We start from the raw sequence: 23285 nt of genomic DNA, 5'->3' as shown, positions 1-23285 counted from the left end.
CAGGAGTTTTACCTATTTTATCTTCCAGCCACTTGTGTGTCCATTTTAATGTTTATGTTTTTGATCCCTTTTGATTTCAGTTTAGTACCTGGTGAGTGAGATATGGGGGTCTAGATTCTGTCTTATGCATGTGGATATCCAGTTTTTCCAGACCCACATATTAATGAAGTGATTTTTCTGATAGTTCATTTTGTCCTTTTGTCACATACCAGATTGCTGAAGGTGCCTGGTGTAGTCTTTGCTTTCTCTGTGCTGCTCATTGATCCTCATGTCTGTTTTTTTGCCAGTAAGATGCTGTTTTGATGAAGCATGGGATTGCCATGCCCTTGCCTTTGCTTTTGTTGCCCATGACAGCTTTTGGTATTCTAAGTCCACATAAATTTTTGATTGTTTTCTACAGATCATCTGTAAGAAATGCTTTGGTATTTTGATTGAGATTGCATTTAAATCTATGTATCACTTTTGGAAGTACAGCCATTTTGATTATATTGGTTCTGCCTATTCAGAAATAGGACATCTTCCCATTTTCTGATGTCCTCCTCGATTTCTTTATGTCCTTCTTGATTTCCTTTTCCAGAGCAGTGTGATTGTAAAGGTAGAAGTCTTTCACTTCCTTGCTTAGGTCACTTCCTAAGTGTTTAACTTTTCTTATTGCTATTATGAACGCTACTGTTTCTTAGTTTCCTTCTGAGTTCATTATTAATATACAGGAATCCTATTGATTTTTGAGTGTGTATTTTTTATTGTGCTATTTTGCTGCATTTGGTTATTAATTCTAGGAGTCTTGGTGGAATATTTTTGGATCTTGTAAATAGACAATCATGTTGTCTGCAAGTAACGATTCCTTGACTGTGTCCTTTCCTGTATGGATTGTTTTCTTATTGTGCAGATTTGTTTCCATTCTACTTATCTGTTAGCTCCACCTGGTGCATTCTTTCTGTTGGACATTTTGGCATTGCTGGGCCCACCATCTCTTTCTAGGATATCTTTGAGAAATTTTTGCACTGTTGGTTTGGTGGTCATAATCTCTTTAGGTGCTCTTTCTCATGGAAATATCTTATTTCTCTTTCAATTTTGAAATATAGTATCACAAAATGTATCAGTGTGGTTTAGAAGTTGTTTTCCTTTAGGGACTGAAACACTGCGCTCCAAGCTCTCCTTGCCTTAAAGTTTTTCATTGAGAAGTCTGCTGTAATTCCAATGGGTTTTATAGATGATTTGTTCCTTTTTCATAATAGCTTTTAAAATTCTGTTCTTTTGTTGGATTTCTGGTATTTTAATTATGTGGTATGTAATATTTTTTCTGGTCATAGCTATTTGGAATTCTATATGTCTCACTTATGTGTATGATAAAATTTTTCCATGTCTGGAAAGTTTTCTGCTATTATTTCTTATAAACATGCCCCGAAGACATGAGATGTTTTCTGATTGTTCAGTAATTCCAATTTTCTTATGTCTTTGAGCAGTCTGACAGCTAACAGACCCATTTTTCGTGTTCTTGTTGTTTTTAAGGTATCTTTCAATAAATGGTCACTAACTACAGTCCTGTGTTGCAGACTTGATACTCTGTCCTCACACTGGTCACTTCTGCTGTCCACACTTTTGGTGGTAGCTTTAAACTCCTGATTTCTGTTTGGAGCTTTTTTATGGACTCCCTTTCTTTTTCATGCTGGCCTTCATTATTTTATATCTCTTTCTTTGGCTCCTTAGATTTTGTTAGTGTCTTCTCTAGACTTGCTGATCATTTTTTCCCATTAGAATCATTACGTGCTTAGCTACATCTTTGAATTTGCCAAATACCTTATAGAGCTGCTGTGTACCTACACCAGTACCCCTTCAGCTATTTCTGCTGTGTGGCCTATGATTTCCTTTCCTTTAGTGCTCTGTGGAACAGCTCTGGGGAGCTGGGACTTTTGGGGGCATTTTCCTGCCTTGTCTTCTCATGTTTCTATGTTTGTTGGTTTGTTTTGTGTGCTGGGTTGTGCTGGTGACTGTGATGGTGGCTTTGTTGTGGAATCAGCCTGTTGACGTGGCTGACTGTTGGTGTAGCCTCTTTGGCCCAGAGCCTGGTTGTTTGAGATTGGGCCACAGTGTTGTTTATGACTTCCAGGCTGTCCAGATATTGGATGAAATCTATACAGAGAAAACCAGTTGTGGGCACCAACTATTTCACCCTGGCCATAGTGACAAACTCTAAGCACTGTTCATGAAACACCCTTAATGAAAACAAATAGATCTATGATTGTCATGTGGACACTTAGGTGACCCAAATTTTGCCTGACAGTAGATAAGACTCGTGGCCTCTGCTGTAAAGGGGTAGTGTATCCTTCCTTTACTCCAAGTACATCGCATTCTTCTCCCTACATTTTTGTCTTTTAAAGAATAAACACATAAAAACAATCATATAGTCGGTAGTCTTTGAGTCTGTCCTATGTAGAAGGCATCTGAACTCAGTGCTGGTTCCTGTATCAGTAGAGCATCCCTTTTTATTACACTGTTCTTTATCTACTCACCAATTCCTGAAAGATCAGGTTCGTTCTAAATTGATACAGATGCTAAAAAGATTTGTGAATAAGATTTTGGATGGACATATGTTTTTATTTCTCTTGGATTAATGCTCAGGGTCAGAATGGCTTAACTTTCCTCTTCCACAAAACATGGTTAAGTGTGATTGTTTTTCAGTCAGCTTCCGAGAAAGCAAATTTATGGGCTGTCCATCTTGTTCTGTTTTGCTTATTACTTCTGTGCATTCTCATTTGCATTTTGTCTTACTCCTTTTTGTACTGGAATCTGATTGTGTGCTACAAATTCCATGTGAAACTTCATTCATAGAAATCACTCCAGACCTCAGGTGATACATGAATCTTTTCTTTGCTTATGTCACATACTGGGAACCCTTATAAAGAGGCATTGCCTTAATTGAAGACTTTGAGTGTATATTTTGAGTCAGTCATTTTCAGATAACTTGAGGCCGTACTGAAAACTAATTGGAATCTTTTGGTTCGTTCTTACTTTTAAGCCACAATATATTTTTGGTAGGTTCTATTCTGATTTTTCGCTTTTGTCTTCCCATGCATTTAAGACATCAAAACTCAGAAGAACAGATTTCCAAGCAGCCCATCACAGCTGGGTAACATCTCCAGAGCCATAACTTCTAGCTTCTCTCTTCAGAGTCCTGTCTTGTCTTCATTTTGCCCAGTAAATAGTCAGTCTTCTTCAAGCTCACTGACGTCTTTAATAAAATATTTTTTCAATATTTTGCTCTCCTTTTGAATGGAAGAACTGCTTTGAATTCCTGTCTACAGTTCTCAAGGGTAGTCCCCACAGGAAGTTTTGTTTCTTTGCTCTTGTTAGAATGCTCTTAGCACAGAGCCAAATCCCTCATCTCTTTTAATTCCTGTCTGCATGCAGCTATTTGAAATGTAGTCACCCAGCACTCTAGGTCTCCTTAGCATCGGGATGGCCTAGAAAAGCACAAGGTGTTTGGAGGAGGCAAAGCAAATTTCCTCTGGAAGAATATATTACCCTAAGATTCACATTATTTCGACTGTTTTTCATTGCATCTGCTACCATCTAACTTATAATTTACTTATTATTGTGTTGTGTTTTTCTCCTAATAAAATATAAGCTTCACAAGGGTAGAATGTCTTTGTCTCTCTTGTTTGTTAATTACTAATGTCTTCGTTACATTTGCTACTAATTCCCAAGGGTGGAGAAGAGCGTCCTACGGTAAATGCCCAATAAATAGTTGCTGCACGGGAGGATGGCTGGAACTGCCGTCCCACCTCGGAAGCTGGGCCTCTGTTGGAAAACAAGCAGGGGCTTCCTGCATGGTGTTGAATGCACATTTGAAGTTCAAAATCATTGCTTCAAAATAAAATCAATTAGTATATTTGAGAGAGTTTCCCCAGGAATGTTTCTCTGCTTCTGAGGATCAAGTGCGGGACAAAAACAAGTTAAGGCCCATCGTGAGGTTTTGCTTTTGTTGCTTTACAAGTAAACTTCTCATGAGAAGAGAGACACAGAATAAATGATAGTATTAAATATAAGAATATGAAATATGTTAGCTAAAGCCTAACAAAGCCAGAGTGAAGCTTGGCAGGTTAGTGGCTCGGAGGTCCCAGTGCAGCAGACCCAGGAGAACTGGAGAGGTTCAGACTGAGCAGGAGGAAGAGACTTAGGAGCCAGCGTGCTGAAAATGACTGAGGTTTCGGTTTTCCACGTCATTGGTGAAGTGAAGTCCAGGAATAGTGTTGGAAGTGATGGCTGAAATAGAGTGAATGCGAGTGTCTGGATTTGAGCAACTCGAAGAACTGAGAGAGAAGACATTTGTACATCAATTTTGAAAGAGTCAAAAATTATGGTAGAAATTATGGTAGTGCTGTTATGAACCTTAAATTGCCATCCTCGGTGTCTAAGGGGAAGTTACCAGAAAGCTGTTAGGTTATAATAATGAAAAGAAAAACAGAGAGATATGGTTTAGTAAAATAATTTGCAGAGAAATTAGGCTTGGAAGTCTCATTCAATCCAGTTATTCTACTTCTGGGTGCTTTCCCAGAAAAATTGAAAATGTCATGCCACAGCAATACATATATACCAGATTTATAGCAGCACAATTTGTGATAGCTAAATCTTGGAAACAACCCGAATGCCCATCAACTGAGGGATAGATAAAAAAGATGTGGTATTTTCATATTATGAAATATCACTCAGCTATAAAAAAGGATAATCTTTTATAGGTAAATGGAGGCAACTTGAGACCAGACTCATAAGTGAAATAAATCAAACTCACATTTATAAATATCATATTGTGTCCCTAATGTAAAAAAAAAACTGAAAGAGTAATAAGATCCAAAATGTACAATAAATACTGTAATAATGAAAGGGAAAGAAAGTGCTCAAAAGGAAAGAACTGGGATAGGGGAAAGGAGAAAAGGAAGAAAGGCAAACATTGTATGCATGTAGGCATACACATATAAATGTGTATGTATACAAGAGAGATAAGTATACTATCTGTTTATCAAAAAGAACGGTTTGTGCTGTCACTGTTTGATTGTTTGATTTCTTATCTTGTAACCTGAACTACTCCTAAGATAACAATATGAAATACATTAATTAGTGTTAATTTCTTACTACTTTTTGAAATTCTGTATCATTTCTATCCCTTTTTACTGTTTTGATTTTTAAAATAAAAAGATAAATTTGCAAAGAAAAATAATTTTACTTAAAGGAGATAGAAAAATCTCAAGAAAAAGATGAACTTATGCTAGAAGCTGAACTTCTTTTTATTTGCTGATTTTTTTGAAGCATAATTACTTCTATTTTCATACAGACTCCTCCAACTCTTCCAAGAGCAGCCGGTCGAGAAACCAAATACGTAAGTACTTTATAATTATATGTATTATTCTTTTATGGAATAGACTCTGTTATACAATCATTCCATTATTGATTTTTTATAAATGGAAAGGGGTCTGTTGTAGTCAGGGGTTGTGAGGGGAACAATTAGAATCAGGACACAGAGTTTATAATTTTATTTTATGATGGCCACCCAGTGTTAAACACAGAAAGTGCAGGAAATCTGTCCACAACATCAAAGACTCAGGATATTCAGCCAAGGGCCTGGATCCCACAGCAGTGTCCCACATGAGTCCAGATAAAAACCCAGAGCCCATGACAATGCCTCCCATGAGTCCAGCTGCAGGTCCAGAGCCCACAAGAAGGGCTCACATCAGTCTGTTTTATGGATCTATGCTGGGAAGGCCCAAAGGTCAGCAATAGAAGCTAGAAAGTCTAGGCCAGTGGGGTGAAGGAGCTGTGCTGGTGGGTTGAGAGTTTACACTGGAGCTGAGAAGTCACATTCAAAATAAGAACCAGGACTGCCCTGAAAAGCACCATTGCCATCCTCAGCAACATGGAGGTCCCCAGCTCCTCCGACGAACAGTTGAGTACATGCCAGGAAGCCAGTAGATTAAACGGCACATGTCTTCCCCTCTGGAGCCGGGAAGTGATGTTTGATGTAAGAATCAAAGCTCCCTCAAAGCGAACCACAGCCACTCTCACCGACAAGATCCCAAGCTCCTCCAATGACAATGGTCAAACTCACACTGGGGAAGGTAGTCATGGCGAGTTCCTCCAGGAGAACCAGTGGCTCAAACAGCAACACTTAGAGAAACCCACAGTGCCTAGCTTTTCCTTCTCCATTTCTCTATGCAGGCAACTTTCCTCAGGTGGAGCATCTATGCTCAGCACCACGCAGATTTCATTCAGCATGGTTAAGTTGACCACAAGTTTTTAATCCTTAACAAACCCACTTTGACTTTTCATTACCTTGATTTAAAGCCCTGTATTACTCTCACCATCTGGTTTTTAACTGATGTTCCCCTATTCTGTTTTGCTGGATAGTATCAGGTTCGAAAGTTTAGGCATCAGCTGTGAAGATAATGAGATTCATTATGACGCCCATTCTTGTTGACTTTTATCTACTTTTGAAGACCTACAATGTCTCCAATGTTTTGGTTTTGTCGGTTTTATTCTTTACTGTTTTGTTCAATTGTATTATAACTAACGATATAGGCAATTCTATTAGAGATAGCGGGAGGCATTATGGTAACCATTGTTGATCACCTTGTATTATGTTTTTACATTATCTATTATGTCCACCCTTTTGACTTGACCGATTCTGTTCTGTTATGTCACATTTGGTTTTACTCTCTTCCAAAAAAGTAATAAGAACCGTGGGAGCAATGAAACCCAAAATGTGTAATAGTCATGGTACAAAAGAGAGGAAAAGAAAGTGCTCCAAACTATATAACTGCATGTATATTTAAGTGTATAAGATAGAAAATGATATCACAGAGTTTTATTGGATCAATGAACAGAACTGTTTGCAGTATCATTGATGGAATGTCCACTTTACAAGCTTTAATTTTGTGACTTGAACAATTATTTCTAAGATGACAATATGTAATCCATTAACTAGTGATTTCCTACTGTTCATTTTTTCTGTAAATCTGTATAACTTGCACCCTTTCCCTGCTTTTTTTTTCTTTTCTCCTTAAATAAAATTAAAAAAAAAAAAACAAAAAAAAAACAAAACAAAAAAAAAAAAAACCAATGTCTATACAGGGTCCAAACGCATTCTACTAGAATTAAAATTGTTTCCTAAGAAGGTGTTCAGCTTTCAGTCTAAAACAAATTGGTAGCTTATTTCTTTCAAACTACACATTTTTTTTCAGTACGTAGTTTTTGTCATTATCATCCAGCATAAGTAATTATTACGTGTGTATTTTGGGCCATGTTTTCATTGCAGTTTATACATGTCTGCCTTCACTTACATTTTCCTAAGGCAAATAATGAACACAGTAAAATGACTAAATTTTATCACATTCAGGAAGTTATGCTTACAGGATGTGGGCAGAAACACCGCTCAGTGCATTTCTTGGAAGCTTTCACTGCTGTTTGCCATTATTATTGGAGCCCTTTGGAGTAATACTTAAAAGGTTTCATAGGCTGGATCCAAGTTTAAACTGCCGTGTGCTTCCAGATAACTGTGTGACTTGGGGAAATCGTGATTCTACCTTGCTTGCCTTTGTTTTTCAACTTTAAAAGGGTGACGCTAATGTTCTCACTTGGTTTATGTAAGATTAGTGTTTGTCACTGTCTGAAAAGCCCTTAATAGAGTTCTGAAAGGCAGGACTTGCCCAGTAAATAGTAGTTCTTCCCTTTTGCTTTTGTTAAAACCTTCGTCTTCCTGTTTTTTCAGTCTGTCTAGAAGATTCATGATTTGAGTTGCTTGATGCTTTAGTAGTGCAGGAAAAGGAAGTTCTTTAAAGATGTGTCTATACTTTTTCATGACTAATATGCCCTATAGATCTGAGGGCCAGACCCACGAAGAGCAGCTAGAACACTGTTGTCTCTCCAGCTTTTCTCATTTACTCCTGTTTTTAGCAAAGCGCCTGATTTCCCTGATTTTCAGCAAGTTAAGAAGGGCTGTTGCTGCTACCCTTGGGGACTCTCAATTTGATAGCAACTGAGATAGTCCTGGAGGGGTCTTCGATCTCTATAGTTGGAGATAGTTTCAAATTATTCTTTTCGGTCAGTTATCAGACTTAATAAAATAGGTTAACTTTTCAACTCAGAACTTTAGTGAGAATGTTTGAGTCACTCCAAGAGAACTCTGAATCATCAAAGTTCAACATAGACTAGAACCAAGATAAACTCTGATTCAGATGATATTCTTGACCTAAATTAAATTTTGCTCTCTGGGTGAGAAGCTTTTTCCCCCCATTGTCTCTTATTCCTTGACATTTAGACTGTTGTTTATGACACCTCCTGTTTCTTGGTGCCAACTCAGGCAACACACTTGGAAGTATTCATTTGTTACATTTACTACATACTAGCTGATACATTTCTTTTAAACCAAACAATTTATTTTGAGAAGAAAAAAATGAAGTTTTAGAATAGACATATACTTTATAGGTTTTGATCTTATATGAGCCATCTGCCTTAAACACAGTTTGTCCTGATTTTTAGAAAAGGACATTTTAAAATTTTGTTTTAGAAATTTTATACTAGCTGAGTTATGGATTGCTGTTCACCTTTAGTATGAGTTGAATAGTTTTCCCTTAATTTCTCACAGTATCTTTCTCCCATGCAATCTGAAAAGTCTGTAGACTTTTCACTGACTGTCTTTACAACTTTGGAGGAAGAAGGCATCTTTTGAGTATGTACTGCCTGGTCTCAGTGTCATTACCTTTGCAGAGATTCTTAAGGTTGGTTCAAAGCAGAAATCATGCAGTCTGCCAGCTCCTGGAACACGGAGGAGGTTGGGCAAGTGGCAGACTGAAATGAAAAGGAAGGAAGCAGTTGGACGTGCTTGAGGAGAGCATTAGCAAACCAGCACTGCCTGCCCCGTCTCGAGGCGCAGGAAAGGTTTCATATGTCTGCACAGATCCTACTGGTGGTACTAATCAGGATTAGGAATCTGTAGCTGTGTTATTCAGTTATCCAGTTTTGTTCCATAATCCAATACGTATTTATCGAGTATCTACCGCGTACCAGTACTGAGGAGCCACTGGGGTGGCAGGTGTGAGCCCAGGCTGAAGTTCCTGGTCAGGAGCACGCACACCAACAGAGGAGGTAGACAGTGAGCAGTGCAATAGTAAACAGCAAGGTACTCGGAGAAATGGGGGAGCGCTCAGCAGAGAGTGGCTGATGGTAAAACAAACAAGGCGTTAATTTTCAGTGTCTGTAGATTGCCAGTGTTTCTGGAGTGGTTTAATTAAACAAGAAATTGCTGATTATGTTCTTTTTGTAGGCCTTTGGCAAAAGATTGTTTGCCTCAAGGAAAGAAAGCAAAGAGGAATAAATTAAAGAAAATCAGTGAAGATGTTTCTTTAATGCTCTGTGGAATGTGTAGTTCACAGTGTATTTTAAGATAAGCCAGGTCAGTAGACATACTGGAGTTTCAACTTATTAAAGGCAAGATTTTCTTCATTCCCTACACTAATTCAGTGGCAAGCTATTTTAAAATTACTAAATTGTGGTTCTCCTAAGTATGAGAGAAATGGAATTAGGTTAACAATATGTGGAGTAAGTGGTAATTACTCTTGAAGAGCTGACTGATTTATCATAGGATTTCAACTCATCTCTTTACTTTTCATTTGTTTTTTTGAGTCAGGATCTTGCTATATACTTTGTCTAGAGATGTTCAATTCAATAATAATAGTGTCTTGAACCCTTACCTTGCAGCTAAATCTTAATTATCTCACTTAAACCACACACCAATCCTGTGAGGTGGGTGCGATTATAAAGTCCTGCTTTGCACAGGGAAAAAACAAGTCTGAGAAATCAGAGAGGAGCAGATTTCAGGCCAGATCTGCTTCCTTTAAAAACCTCTGCCTTCAATGTATGTGTATACTTCTGGATGCTAGAATCTGATCCGTTTGTACTCGTGGTCTACATTAGATCTTAATGCCTGATAAACTTTAGTCTAAACTTGCGGTGAATAATTTAATATGTGGTCACAGTAACATTAAAATGATAGTGTTTTACTCTTTCCACAGTCTTAACCCTCTTGATTACATGTAAATGAACTCATAATTCACTAAATAATAGATGAGCAGTTATTTCTCAGGACACTCATTTATAAACAGTTTCTCCCTTTGTAAAGGAATCAATTTCTTTTAAAATTTTCATTTCCTTCTATTTTAACTGTGTTTGATTTGGGAAGGAATTTTTTTTCTTTGCATTATACTTGCCTTTGTAAATGTTTATTATTTTCATTAACTGCTACCACTATAATTCATAATCACATGTGCTTTCTTAATAAAGAATAATATCAGAAACTAGACCAAGTATTTGGATCTGTTACTAATTCATCAAAAAATGTTGATTGGAATCCATCTATTGATAACATCTTACTTCAAAACACTGTTTCAAGAATTACCTTTCAGTGCAAGGGAACTAAATGAGACAAGCTTATTAAATATTAGGTACTATACAAGGAAGCTCTCATTTTAATGAACTTGAGGGACGGAAAATGTCATTGCAATGAAATATATTGCTTCCAAAATATCACAATATATTGAAAAATGTGTCAGACTTTATTAAGAACGTTTCCCACTACATATACAGATATTAAAATAAAGGTCGCAGACTCCCGTTCAGCCGGTTTGCACTTCCTTCTTGTTGCTATGCTGAGCAACGTTCCTATGCTGGAGTGTCTCAGACACAGTGACCCCGACACAAAGGAGAACCTCAGGTAAACTCTGGGGCCAGATGCGCCACCTGAGAATAAAACTAGCCGAGTTACAGGGAAGTTGCACGCAGTTTAAGTAAGAAGTTCTCATGGATCACTTTTCTTAATGATTCAGAAGCCTTGCTGAAGTGGCCCTGTGTGTGAAGAAGGGGGTGGGGTGCTGGAAGACAGTGGCCTGTGTTCTGCTCGGTGAGGGAGAAGGGGGGATTGGATGGGACACCCCGTGTGCCTCCGCACTGCTGCCGTCATTTTAGTGAGGACACGCAGGGCTGCACAAACCCGAGGGGCTCTCTGTGTGCTTCTGCACTGCTCTCCGGGAGTAATTTATTTTTCTGTGAGTTTCAAATCCTCCCTTTTCCCTTAGTCTTTAACTTTTAGTCACTGTATAACCTAAATCTTTAACAAAGTTTCTTTTAAGTTAGAAATTTTGACGTTTGTAACTTTTCACTGCTCTGTCAGTTTTTAAAAATTAATTTCTGTTGATTTTCATTTGACACTTGTGCCTAATTCTGGGCTATGATGTAGTGTTTGCTCTGTGTGAGCATTATAGAAAGATTCAGTTATAGAAAGATTCAGTGGAGCTAATTAACATATCCATCATTCATCAGTTTATTATCCTTTTGTGTAGGAATGTTAAAATCCATGTCCGCATTAAGATCTAACGTAGACCAGGAGTACAAACGAATCCAGATTCTAGCATCCAGAAGTATACACATACATTGAAGGCAGAGGTTTTGACAGGAAGCAGACCTGGCCTGAAATCTGTAGTTTTCAAGCATGTGATGTATTTTTATTAATTACTGTTACCATGCAGTGTAGGAGGTCCCTATACTTCTCCCCTCCAGCTTAGCTGAAACTGTGCCCTGCTGACCAGTGTCTTCTCCTTTTCCTTTGGGCCCCTCTGCCCACCTCCCCTGGTTTCCAGTAGCCATCTCAGGTGCATCGTGGTAAAGCTTAAAACTATCATGAAGGAAGATGCTGGGTACTAACCACACATGAAGACAGGCAACCCACCCGTGGCATTCCGGGTGGCAGCAAAAGAGCAGCTTATGCCAGGAGAATAGTACCTTCAAAAGACTGAAAGATACCATTGACCCAGAATTCCGTGTCAATTTGAGCTCTTATTCAAGAGTCAGGACAAAATGAAACATTTCAGACAAAATCCACCTAGTAAGATTTGAGGACTCTCCTAGTATTTACCTCTAGAAGCAGGAAACTGCCCGCTGGTAGACCAGGAGACTCTAGTCAGTAAGCTGGCACTTTCATTTAGGCACTGTGGGAAAGTCCTCGGTGCCTAGTTACAACAGCGTCCCTCCAGGAACAGTACTACGTGTAACACTTGGAAATCTATTAAGAGGGCGGATCACTTACCATATAAATTCACATTTGTAAAAATTCTGATGAAAGACGTGAAATATAAGAACCAATGATGAGAAGCAGATTTAACCTACTCTTTCATGTAAACAGTATTATGACCAAATCATTTCCATTCCTAAGTCATAAAAACATTCTCATGCTTTTTATGGAAAGATACTTCGTAGAAAAAAAATCTATTTTTTTAAAGTTTGTTGTAAATAAATATAGATAGCAATAATCTTGTTATGTTTCAGTAACTTGGAATACATAAAAAATGAAATATGTAATTTCAGAAATTTCAGATGTTGTCATAATGATTCTATGAAGAAGGTGAGAAGAAAAAAGCAATATTTAAATGTGTGCTGACTGAGGGCATGGGAAAATATAGGACAATGCACCAAACTACTAAAAATTATTTCTTGGTGCCTTCTTTTTCTGTTATATTTTACAAAATCCTACAATGGCCATGTATGACTTTAATAATAAAATAATCTCAAATTCTTGAAAATAGAGGAATATTATTTTTCTGAATCACGAATTTCACTAAATATACACCGTGTTTCTGCTCTGCAGGCAAATCTCTCATCAGTGTCCTCTGCAGCCTCCGAAGGTCAGCTGGTACGTATTTTCCGCCAAGCCACAGACCTACTGCTCAAGTCCTCGTTTTCCCGGACAGCTTTGCCTGACAGAAAATGAACCGAGAATAAACTCACTACATCTAAGACTGTCCACTTACTTGTCTAACAGAAAACTACTGATGTTTTACTAAGCTGCCCGGTGATGGTTTGGGGCTGACAAACACGCACTAACCAGACAGAGACGTTACTTATTAGTAACGTGTGTAAGTGGCAGTGTTTGCAGAAGTTGGGCTGGGGAAGAAGAAAAATGTTACCTAAAGTAAGAGAAGGGAATTCATTTCCTGATGAGCAAGGTCATTTCCTGATGAGAGTGACCCCAGCAAGGTTCAAGGAAAGGGCACACCTGTAGTTTCCTGGTTTGTGGCCATGAGAAACCACATTGAGAAGAATCATAACATTAATTTCAATAATATATTTTATTTAATGCTACGTAAATGTTGTCATGTCAACAAGCACTATATAATTGGGTTTTACATGTTTTTGGGAAGAGCAGCAATTCTTTGAATGTGCTGTGTATTCTACACGCTGGTAAATTTCAGCCTAAGCAGCTACACTGCAAAGCTCAACAGAAGCTGCGCTGGGCAACACAGATCCAAACTCTAGACTGTTTCCTTCCAGATAAGAATGATATTAAGTAGGAGGACTGCTTTTGCTTATAGAGTTTTCTTTTTCTTATTCTTACAGGGATTAGTGAATTGAAACTGAGAAATAACTTTCCTGAAAATCACTGGTTAAAGATTTTCTTTATATCTTCAAAATTTATTGTTTAAAATATTATAACTTCTTGCATTTCAAGACATGGAAATAACAGATCATGTATTGATGCCTACTTTTTCCTCATTTGAGGAAACTTTTGGTGTCTTGTCAAAAAGACAACCATATTTTTATTTGTAATACAGAAAAATCATAAAAATAGTTTGTTTCTTAAAATAGCTGGATTCAAACAAAGCACTCAGACATGGTCATATTTATACATGTGCAGTATGTGTGTAAGTATGTGTATGAGTAGAATGTCTTTTGCGTGTGTGTTCGTGTGTGTGTGTGTGTGTGTGTGTGTGTGTGTGTGTTTGCATATGTGTTCATTGTCTGTCGGTTAGAATGGTAAGAGCAAAGTATCTTGAAAACACCCTGGGATGGGTTTGAATTTCCAGCTTCTTCAGCTATTGGGCTGCATCACCAGGCAGAGGGTCTGGGCCTCAGTTTCCAATTGAACAGAACATCCCATTAGGTGGTTTCCAAACCTCCTAGGACTGTTATGCTTGATCACCAATGTGATGAGTGAAGGAGTTGCCGTGGAAACAACTCCTGCCACACGTAATGAAGTTGAACACTTCCCATTTTAGACATGGAATTATTACTACAGCCCTTTCAATGTTTAAAATGATAGTGCACAGCCAATGACACAGCTTAGTGGCAGTGTCTGCCTGGTAAGCACGAGGTTGTGAGTTCAATTCCCAGTACCTAAATAAACAAATTAAATAAGGGTGCATTTGCTTATTGAGAGTAAGATATGGAAAGAATCTTTTGAACATTTTAATGTGAAATTTTATTCAGTGTTGTATACAAAACAGGTTTTTAGATATTGACAAAGGAACATATACATATATAATGATTTTTAAAAATGCGATAGAAAAATAGCTCATTGTGAATATAGTAAAAAAAGCTTTTTTGGCTGTGTGAGCTCTCTTGGGGAAATATATAAAACATTGCTTTGACTTTAATGATAATTTCTTCACATTTACCTTAGATCTTTTCTTTAAGGAATTTCAGACATTTCATAACCAGGTTTTAAATTAAGTTTTAATCTCAAAATTTCCTTGAGATATAGAGGCAAGTTTGAGAAGGAATTACTGTCAAGCAAGTCTGTCTCTCTAAAAGCCAACATTTCTTGGCTTGACATAATTATTCAATTCAATCACTTTGATTTCTACTTTAGGATAGTAACTCTTTTTTAATACTTTCTGGAAACAGAGTAACTCAAAGTAGAAATAACTCAGTGCAAAATTAAATGCTATTGTTAAGCAAAATTATTTAAGGAATTATACATGTTTTATTTTATGGATGGATTTCTAATATTTTCCATCATTTTCAGGATTAAACTAAGTTTGGACAATAACAATAAATAGGAATGGCACTGAAAAACAAAACTATATTATACATAGTTATATGTGTTTGTATTTATAACATATACATATAGTGACATGGTAGGTAGTTCCATGACTATGTATCTGTGACTATTTGTGTGAATAGGTATGAGTGTTCAGCATATAAAACAAAATAATTAGGAATATATAATATATGAGTTAAATTATATATAAACAAAATACTATTAATATAATATTTTATATAAAACAGTTAATACAAAAATTATTTAAGTTGTAGGTCAGTTGAAGTACATGTGACAAATTGGTATCATAAACTTAATGTTAGAATGTAGTGATTCCTTTTTTTGAAGGTAAAGTATATCATTTCATGCTTTTTTATTTGTACCTTGGCTCACTTGTTTTTGCTTATTAGTTGAAATTGTGTCAGTTCCAATTTGAAAGGCAAAAGATGCATGACTCTAATTCTTAAATATTTTTATTGTGGAGGGGGGGTATGCATGAGTGGTACACGTTAGGCAGAGTGCTTGCCAACCTGCACAAGGTTTAGGTTGAAAAAATACACTTAAAAAATACATACATACATGTTCACATGTGCATGTGGATTTGCATATATATTTATAATTTACTCTGGATACCACATGATTTAGCATTAGGCTTGGACAAACATTTTGTAAACCCTTATGCTAATTCACCAAGCTTAATTTCTATTAAGCTGCCGTATGGTAGATCACAACCGGAAAAGAACTTCCTAGCTACAAAGTAGAGGCTGGTTCACTGCTCAATCAACCTAAAGAGGTTGTGAGGCTCACACCTCAAGACACGTGATGTTGTCCACTTGGTCCTGTGGACAGGAGGACCTTGCCCTGCGCACCTTGGAATCCTGGTGTGAGCAGTTATCTGTGCAGGCTCCCGGAGTTGCATAGGTCATTTGAGATCAGTGAGGGTGCTTGTCCTTATTTCATGTGGCTCTCCATAAACAGCTAGTGTTATTTAATTTAAACATGTCAGAGAGTGTAAGTGTTATGGTTTATATCAGTGCATCCCCAAGCCTCATGTAATCATGGATTTGGCCAAATCTAGTATTTGTGATTGTCTAGCACTCTGACTGGTAGTGTGAGGTTACACTCACACCCAGGGGTGGAGCCAGCACACAGTGTAATGGCAGAAAGAAGGCATGTCTAGCTCTATTTTGTTCTGTCAGGGTTGCTGCCAGCAGCTGCCATGAACAGCTGCCCCTCAGCCTTGCCGTCCTGCCATGGAACCAGCTGAGTATGAACTGAAACCTCTAAAAAACTGTAAGAAATAAACCTTTCCTTCATGCGTGTGTCAGGTATTTTGTCTCAACAATGAGAAAAAAGTAATCAAGACAATAAGAAAAGCCTGGTAGGGAAGTTGGGAGAGTGGATCTCTCTGGGAGGAACACTTTCACTGGAAACCCAACTGTGGCTTTACTTATAGAAAGGAGACAGGGTCAGATCAGCCAGAGGGAAAGGCTTTACACTTGCGTCTGCTAGCCTGAGGACAGGGTCAATCCCAGCTCTCGATTAAACCTCACACAGCTTTTTTTTTTTTTTTTTTTTTTAATTTATTTATCACTGTTAGTGCAGAGCTGTGAGCCTTCTTTGCTTTGAGTTGGAAATCAAGCCCTAGTATTCCTCAGCACTAGGGAACCTGGTTTAGATGACATTTAGGTTTGCTTTTTAAACTTCATGTCATTACAAAACATTCCTTGTTGTCCTGGAAGGGATACTGAGCCTAGAGAGGAGACAACAATCAATTTAAGAAAATAAGCCACATGACTTTATGGAGGAAAATCCCAAAGGTAAATTTACTGGCCCCACAGCCCTCCAGTCCTTTGCTCCTTTCCTGAGGGCCAGCAATGTGTCCTGTGTGACTCATCCTCCAGAGGGCCCTGCAGGCGTGCTGCTTGGCAACACTGCCCTGGGAGCTTTTGTATCCAGCTCAAAGGTGGTTTCCCCTGGACCAGTTTTTCCTTGACACAATATACTTAAGAGTTACCGCGTTTATCATGCACACCTTCTTGGGTTTGTGTCATTCCTTAGGTTTTCTCCAATCATTGGAAGTTCGGTGTTTTATATACATTCTTGAGCTGTGAGATACAGCTTATCATGACTGAAATCCTGTGCATGTTTATGTTTATATAACTGTGATGGTAATTATGAAACTTTTTTGGAAAAACGTTCAGTAGATGCTTTGCTGGAGAGTCTGGTTCATGTACAGTCAACATCCCATACTTTCAAATAATCAATCTCTTTCATATATATATATATGTATGTATGATATAATTTTATTATATATATATTGTTTCTTTCAATTTTCTTTGTGTCTTTTTTTAACAAAATTCTATCATACTTATTATGTCTTTAGATATTTATAATCACTTTGAAAAAACTTCATAGATTGGTAATGTTACGTCAGTAATCCTATGATAGTGAATGGAATACAAGTCCTTTATCAGTCTTGAGAGTTTTACCCTGAGTTGTAGGTTTTTGTTTTATTAGCTTTGTAGTATTTGTTTGAAGAGAAACTTTAAGTAATTCATTCAAGTATATTATACTGTTAATTTTAAAAAACAATGAGGGCCAATAATTGTTTCTTAATTGATTCATGAATCACTTAAATAACTTACACAGTATTGGTTTTGTCTACGATCTTATCAGGTAGAAACTTTTTGCCACAGAAAGTTAAAAACACTGGCGAATGGAGACAAAGCAGACATAGTTACAGTGCTTTCACAAACTCTAGGTCTAGTGAAATTTCTAGCAAGACTTAAAACATTCATTGTGCACTGTTTTCTTATTCCTTACTGTTTTTTGTACATCTTATCTTTCAAGATGGAGAGAGAGGCAGTAAAGTCTTGAAAACTGTGACACTATCTTATTTCCCCCCTTCTCCTTAGAGCTTATTGCTCTAGTCAAAGCAATTAAAAAACATGATTCTGTTAGTTGAAGTTGCTAATTTAAGAAAGATGTTGCTCTAAGAAGCTGTTATTAGAGAATGGGAAAAGATTCATGAGGTCAATGCTGCTGCTAATTTGCAGTTTTGGTCTCTAGCCACAGGCAGCACCAACTTACTGGCATAGAATTATGAGTTCTCCAGGGTGAAAAACGTCCTTTTACAGTTCCTGTTAGGCGCAGTGTGTGTGTGATGAACTCTAAACATGGATGAGCAGTAGGTTTGGAATAGTGCCTTTTAGTTCCTGGAAACCAGCTATTGCAATCCCTTTTCTGTTCCTCTTTGAAGTCTGGGAAATTTGTGTTTGTATCCCATGGAAACATTATTGGAATCCTGGTGAGTGAAGTCCAGTCTACCACCTCCAGTAACCCACGGCAAGAATAAAGACACTATGACATATTTACAGTTTTTTGGCAGCCAAGGAGTCCAGTCCAGGTGAGGTCACGGAACGAAGGCCATGACCAGAGCCTCACCCAGAATTAACTTGTGAAGAAAGGAGTCGCTGGAGGATGAGCGACTGTGAGAATGGCAGGAATTATGTGAATCTGAGCCAGCCTAGCTAGGAGGTGAGAAATCACCTCTACAATATGCAGAGAAAAGAACGATTGGTTCTACATAACTCAATTGGGCAGCATTTGAACGTTTAGTAGGCTGTTGCTTCAGTTTCTGATATGTAAACTTTTGTGCCCTGGGAAGGCAGAGCGTGTTATCTTTTTTTTTTTTTAATTTAAAGAGAGGAAAAAAGAAATAAAATAAACAAAGTAGTTAAAGGGTACAAATAATACAGAATTTCAAGGAAAAAAATACAGTAAGATATCACTAGTTAATAGATTACATATTGTCATCTTTGAAATAGTTGTCCATATTATAAAATTAAAGCATGTAAAGTGAACATTCATACAATGAGACTGCAGACAGTGCCGATCAATGATCCAACAAAAGTTCAGTAATATGGATTTCCATCCTACACACTCAAACATACATGTAGTTATATCCCTTAGACCACCTTCTTTTCCTCTCTTTTAAATAACAATTACACTTTTTGGGTTTTTTTACTCCCACAATTCTTATTATTTTTTGGAGAGAATAAAACCTAACGTGGCTAAACAAAACAGAGTTGGTTAGAACAAAAGGATGGGCATAGTACATGATGTCAAAATAGAATATCAGGTGATCAAAAATGGTTACCATTGTGCCTCTTGCTATTTTTTTAAAAAGTTGCCTGTATCATAAGGTATAATAGAATTGATCAAAACAGTACAGAACAAGACCAATAAAACCTACACTGGAGACCTTACAGGATTTCAAAAGAAGATAATAGTCAAACCATAATGGGCATCTTAGTGAATCTTATTGCCTTCAAAGTGGTTGCCTATACCCTCAAATTTGATACTATTAAACAAAATAGAATATAGTAAAATCTGACAGAACAAGATGGGGAAGAGCAATACTGGGGATCATATCAGGTTAACAGGAAAACAAAAAAGTTACTATAATATATCCCGCTATTTTTTAATTTAGTTTTTCCTTAATTGAAAAAAATGTAAGAAAAAATAGATTAATTTTAAAAAAGGGTGGGATTGAGGTAAAAGAGGACATTGTATTAGAGCAACACATGTCAGAGCCAAACAATTTAAGCATTGTTGTGTTTCACTCCCAGATAATCTAACATAATAGTAGTCACCATAGTGCCTCCTTCCTTGAATTATTTGAATATAACTTCATATACTATAGCATCAAGCATATCAAATCAGTCTGAAGCTATTCAACAGAATGAAGAAATTACAGGGTATTTAGAACCAGTTAACAGAAAACGAACAATGGTTTCTATATTATCTCTTTGCCTATAAAAATTTTTGTTTATACTATTGCATATAGTAAAATATAGAAAGATACCACATGTTAAAACCAGTGGAAACAGATGTACAACAGGTTGATGTGTCTTCAAGATGATATTAAATCAGCACTAGTTTTTGTGATGTGTTGTTTTCTTCAAAATAGCTATTTGTACTATCACTGATACTAAAATCGAACAACCCAGGTTAAAACCATTGCAATTAATGAGTGATAACATTATATGGATTCAAACCAATATGATTTGGAATCATGATTACCACATACTTTTATGTATTCTTATCATTTCTTACACTAGGGAAACTATTTGGTATTTATACATGTGAGTTTGATTTATTTCACTTATGAGTATGGTCTCAAGCTGCGTCCATTTATTTATAAATATCTCAATGTGATCATTCTTTATAGCTGAGTAGTATAAAAATTGTATAAAGTTGTATAAAAATACCACAACTTTTTTATCCATTCCTCAGCTGATTGACACTTAGGTTTTTTCCAAGATCTGGCTATTACAAATTGTGCTGCTATAAACATGGGTGCACATATATCACTGTGGTATGATGCTTTCAATTCTTCTGGAAATATGCCTAGAAGTGGAATAGCTGGGTCAAATGGGGCTTCCAGTCCCAGCTTTTTGAGAAATCTCCAGACTGACCTCCACAATGGTTGTACTAGTCTACACTCCCACCAACAGTGCAAGAGAGTTCCTTTTTCCCCCACACCCTCGCCAGCATTTGTTGGTGGTTTTCTTGATCTTGCCCATTCTTTCAGGAGTGAGATAAAATCTCAGTGTGGTTTTAATTTGCATTTCTCTAATGACCAGTGATGGTGAACATTTTTTCATGTATTTATTTGCCATTTGAATTTCTTCATCTGAAAATTGTTTATTCATCTCAGATGCCCATTTTTGGATTGGGTCTTTGAATTTGGGGGGGTCTGATTTTTTTTTTAATTCTTTATATGTTTTAGACAGAAGTCCTTTGTCTGAGGGGCAGTTCCCTAAGATTTTTTCCCAGTTTGTGGGTTTTCTTTTCACTATGCTGGAGATTTCTTTTGATGTGCAGAAACTTTTTAATAAGAGGTGATCCCAGTTATTGACTTTGGGAAGTATTTCCCGTGCGGTTTGAGTCCTGTTCATGAATCTTTACCTACTCCTATGTCTTCAAGGTTTTTACCCAATTTGTCTTCCAGTAGATTTAGTGTTTCTGTTTTAATATTTAGATCTTTGATCCATTTAGATTTTATTTTAGTACATGATAATAGGCATGGGTCTAGTTTAAGTTTTTGGCATATGGAGAGCCAGTTTTTCCAACACCATTTATTAAAGAGACTGTCGTTTTTCCAGTTAACATGTTTGGCCCCTTTATCAAAGATAAGGTGGTTGAATGTATTTGTAGTTGTGGTTGTATCTTCTAATTGATTCCACTGATCTTTGGCTCTGTTTTGGTTCCAGTACCATGTTGATTTTACTACAGTTGCCTTGCAGTATAACTTCAAGTCAGGGATTGTGATACCTCCTGCCTTGCCTTTGCTGCTTAGAACTGTCCTTGCTATTCTAGGTCTCGTCTCGCTCCAGATGAATTTTAGGAGTGATTTCTCGAGTTCTATGAGGTATGTTGATGGTATTTTTATCGGGATTGCATTGAATCTGTATAACAGTTTTGGGAGAATGGCTATTTTCACAATATTTATTCTTCTTATCCGTGAGAAAAGGATGTCTTTCCATTTTCTGAGATCATCTTCAATTTCATTTTTCAGTGTATTATAATTTTCCCTGTGTAGGTCTTTCACTTCTTTCGTGAGAATATATTTCATTTTTTTGGTTCCTAGTGCGAAGGGTGTTGCCTCTCTTATTTCTCTCTTGTTAGTGTATAGGGATGCTATTGATTTTGAGTATTGATTCTGTATCCAACTACATTACTGAATTTATTTATTATATCTAGGAGTCTTTCAATTGAGTTTTGGGGATCTTCTGTATAGAGTATCATGTCATCTGCAAATAATGATAATTTAACTTCTTATCTTTATGCCTTTTATTTCTCTCTCTTGTCTAATTGCTCTGGCCAGTATTTCCAGTACTATATTAAATAGGAGTGGTGATAAGGGACATCCTTGTCTTGTGCCTGATTTTAACATAAAGGCCTTCAATTTTTGGCCATTTAGTATGATATTGGCTGTTGGTTTGTCATAGATGGCCTTAATTATATTGAGGTAAAGGCCATCTATTCCATTTTCTGTAAGGTTCTTATCATGAGTGAATGTTGGACCTTATCAAAGGCTTTTTCTGCATCTATAGAAATGATCATGTGATTCTTACTTTTGGCCTTATTGATATGGTAGATTACATTTATTCATTTACGCATGTTGAACCTTCCCTGCTTGCCTGGGATGAATCCCACTTGGTTGGGGTATAGGATCTCCTTGATGATTTGCTGCATCTATTTGCCAATATTTTATTGAGGATTTTTGCATATGTGTTCATTAGGGAGATTGGTCTGTAATTCTCTTTTTCAGTTGGGTCCTTCTCTGGTTTTGGTATTAGAGTAATATTTGCTTCTAGGAACGATTTAGGAAGGATTGCTTCCCTTTCAATTTCATTGAAGAGTTTGAGGAGTGTTGGCATTAGATCTTTTTTGTATTTCTTGTAGAATTCTGCAATGAGTCTGTCTGGGCCTGGGCTCTTCTTTGTAGGTAAAGATTTAATTACGTTTTCAATTTCATTAATAGAAATTGGGTTACTCTATAGTTTTACATCTTCATGACCTAGCTTTGGTACTTCATATGCTTCTAGGAATCTGTATATTTCCTCTGTGTTATCAAACCTTTGAGAGTAGAGGTTTTTCAAATATAGGTGTTGATGATCTTCTGTATTTCTATAGGGTCTGTAGTAATTTCGCCTCTTTCACGCCTTATTGCATGAATTTGAGCTTTTTATTCCTTTTTTTAAAAATAAGATTGGCTAGGGGCTTGTTGATTTTATTTATTCTTTCAAAGAACCAGCTCTTTCATTCGTTGATTTTTTGGATTTCTTTTTTTTTTTCTTTTTTTTGGTTTCTATTGCATTGATTTCTGCTCTGATTTTTATAATTTCTTCTCTTCTTTTGGCTTTGGGCTTGACTTGCTCTTCTTTTTCTAGATGTTTGAGGTGTAACATTAGGTTATTTATTTAATTCATTCTGTTTTCCTAATGTGGGAACTCAGTGCAATAAATTTTCCTCTGAGGACAGATTTCATTGCATCCCACAGATTCTGGTAAGCTGTATTTGTGTTTTCATTTGTTTGTAGGTATTGTTTAATTTCTTCTTTAATTTCCTCTGTGACCCACTGATTATTCAAGAGTGTGTTATTCAGTTTCCGTGTGTTTCTGGGATTTTTGCAGTATCTTTTATCATTAATTTCTAATTTCATAGCACTATGGTCTGATAGCATGCAAGGGATAATTTCGACCCTTTTGCATTTATTTAAATATGTTCTGTGAATTAATATATGGTCTATTTTAGAGAATGACCCATGTACTGCTGAGAAGAATTTGTATTCTGTTGTTGTTAGGTGATATACTCTGTATATGTGTATTAACTCCATTTGTTCACAGGTGCG

The 23285-nt window shown here is 36.8% G+C and overlaps 1 protein-coding gene across 1 annotated transcript in view; it reads left to right on the top strand.

Annotated features, from left to right (window-relative positions):
• Mlip (muscular LMNA interacting protein) overlaps positions 1-23285 on the top strand; it is a 126236-nt gene that overhangs the window by 51430 nt on the left and 51521 nt on the right. Inside the window, 2 exon segments of the mRNA XM_063253822.1 lie at positions 5333-5377; positions 12689-12733. Of these exon segments, the coding sequence (XP_063109892.1) occupies positions 5333-5377; positions 12689-12733 (90 nt within the window).

This window comes from Cavia porcellus, unplaced genomic scaffold, assembly GCF_034190915.1.
Source record: "Cavia porcellus strain 051 isolate PalLab524CR breed Dunkin Hartley unplaced genomic scaffold, mCavPor4.1 scaffold_7, whole genome shotgun sequence".
Lineage (NCBI taxonomy): Eukaryota > Metazoa > Chordata > Mammalia > Rodentia > Caviidae > Cavia > Cavia porcellus.
This window is presented reverse-complemented; position numbering and strand designations above follow the sequence as displayed.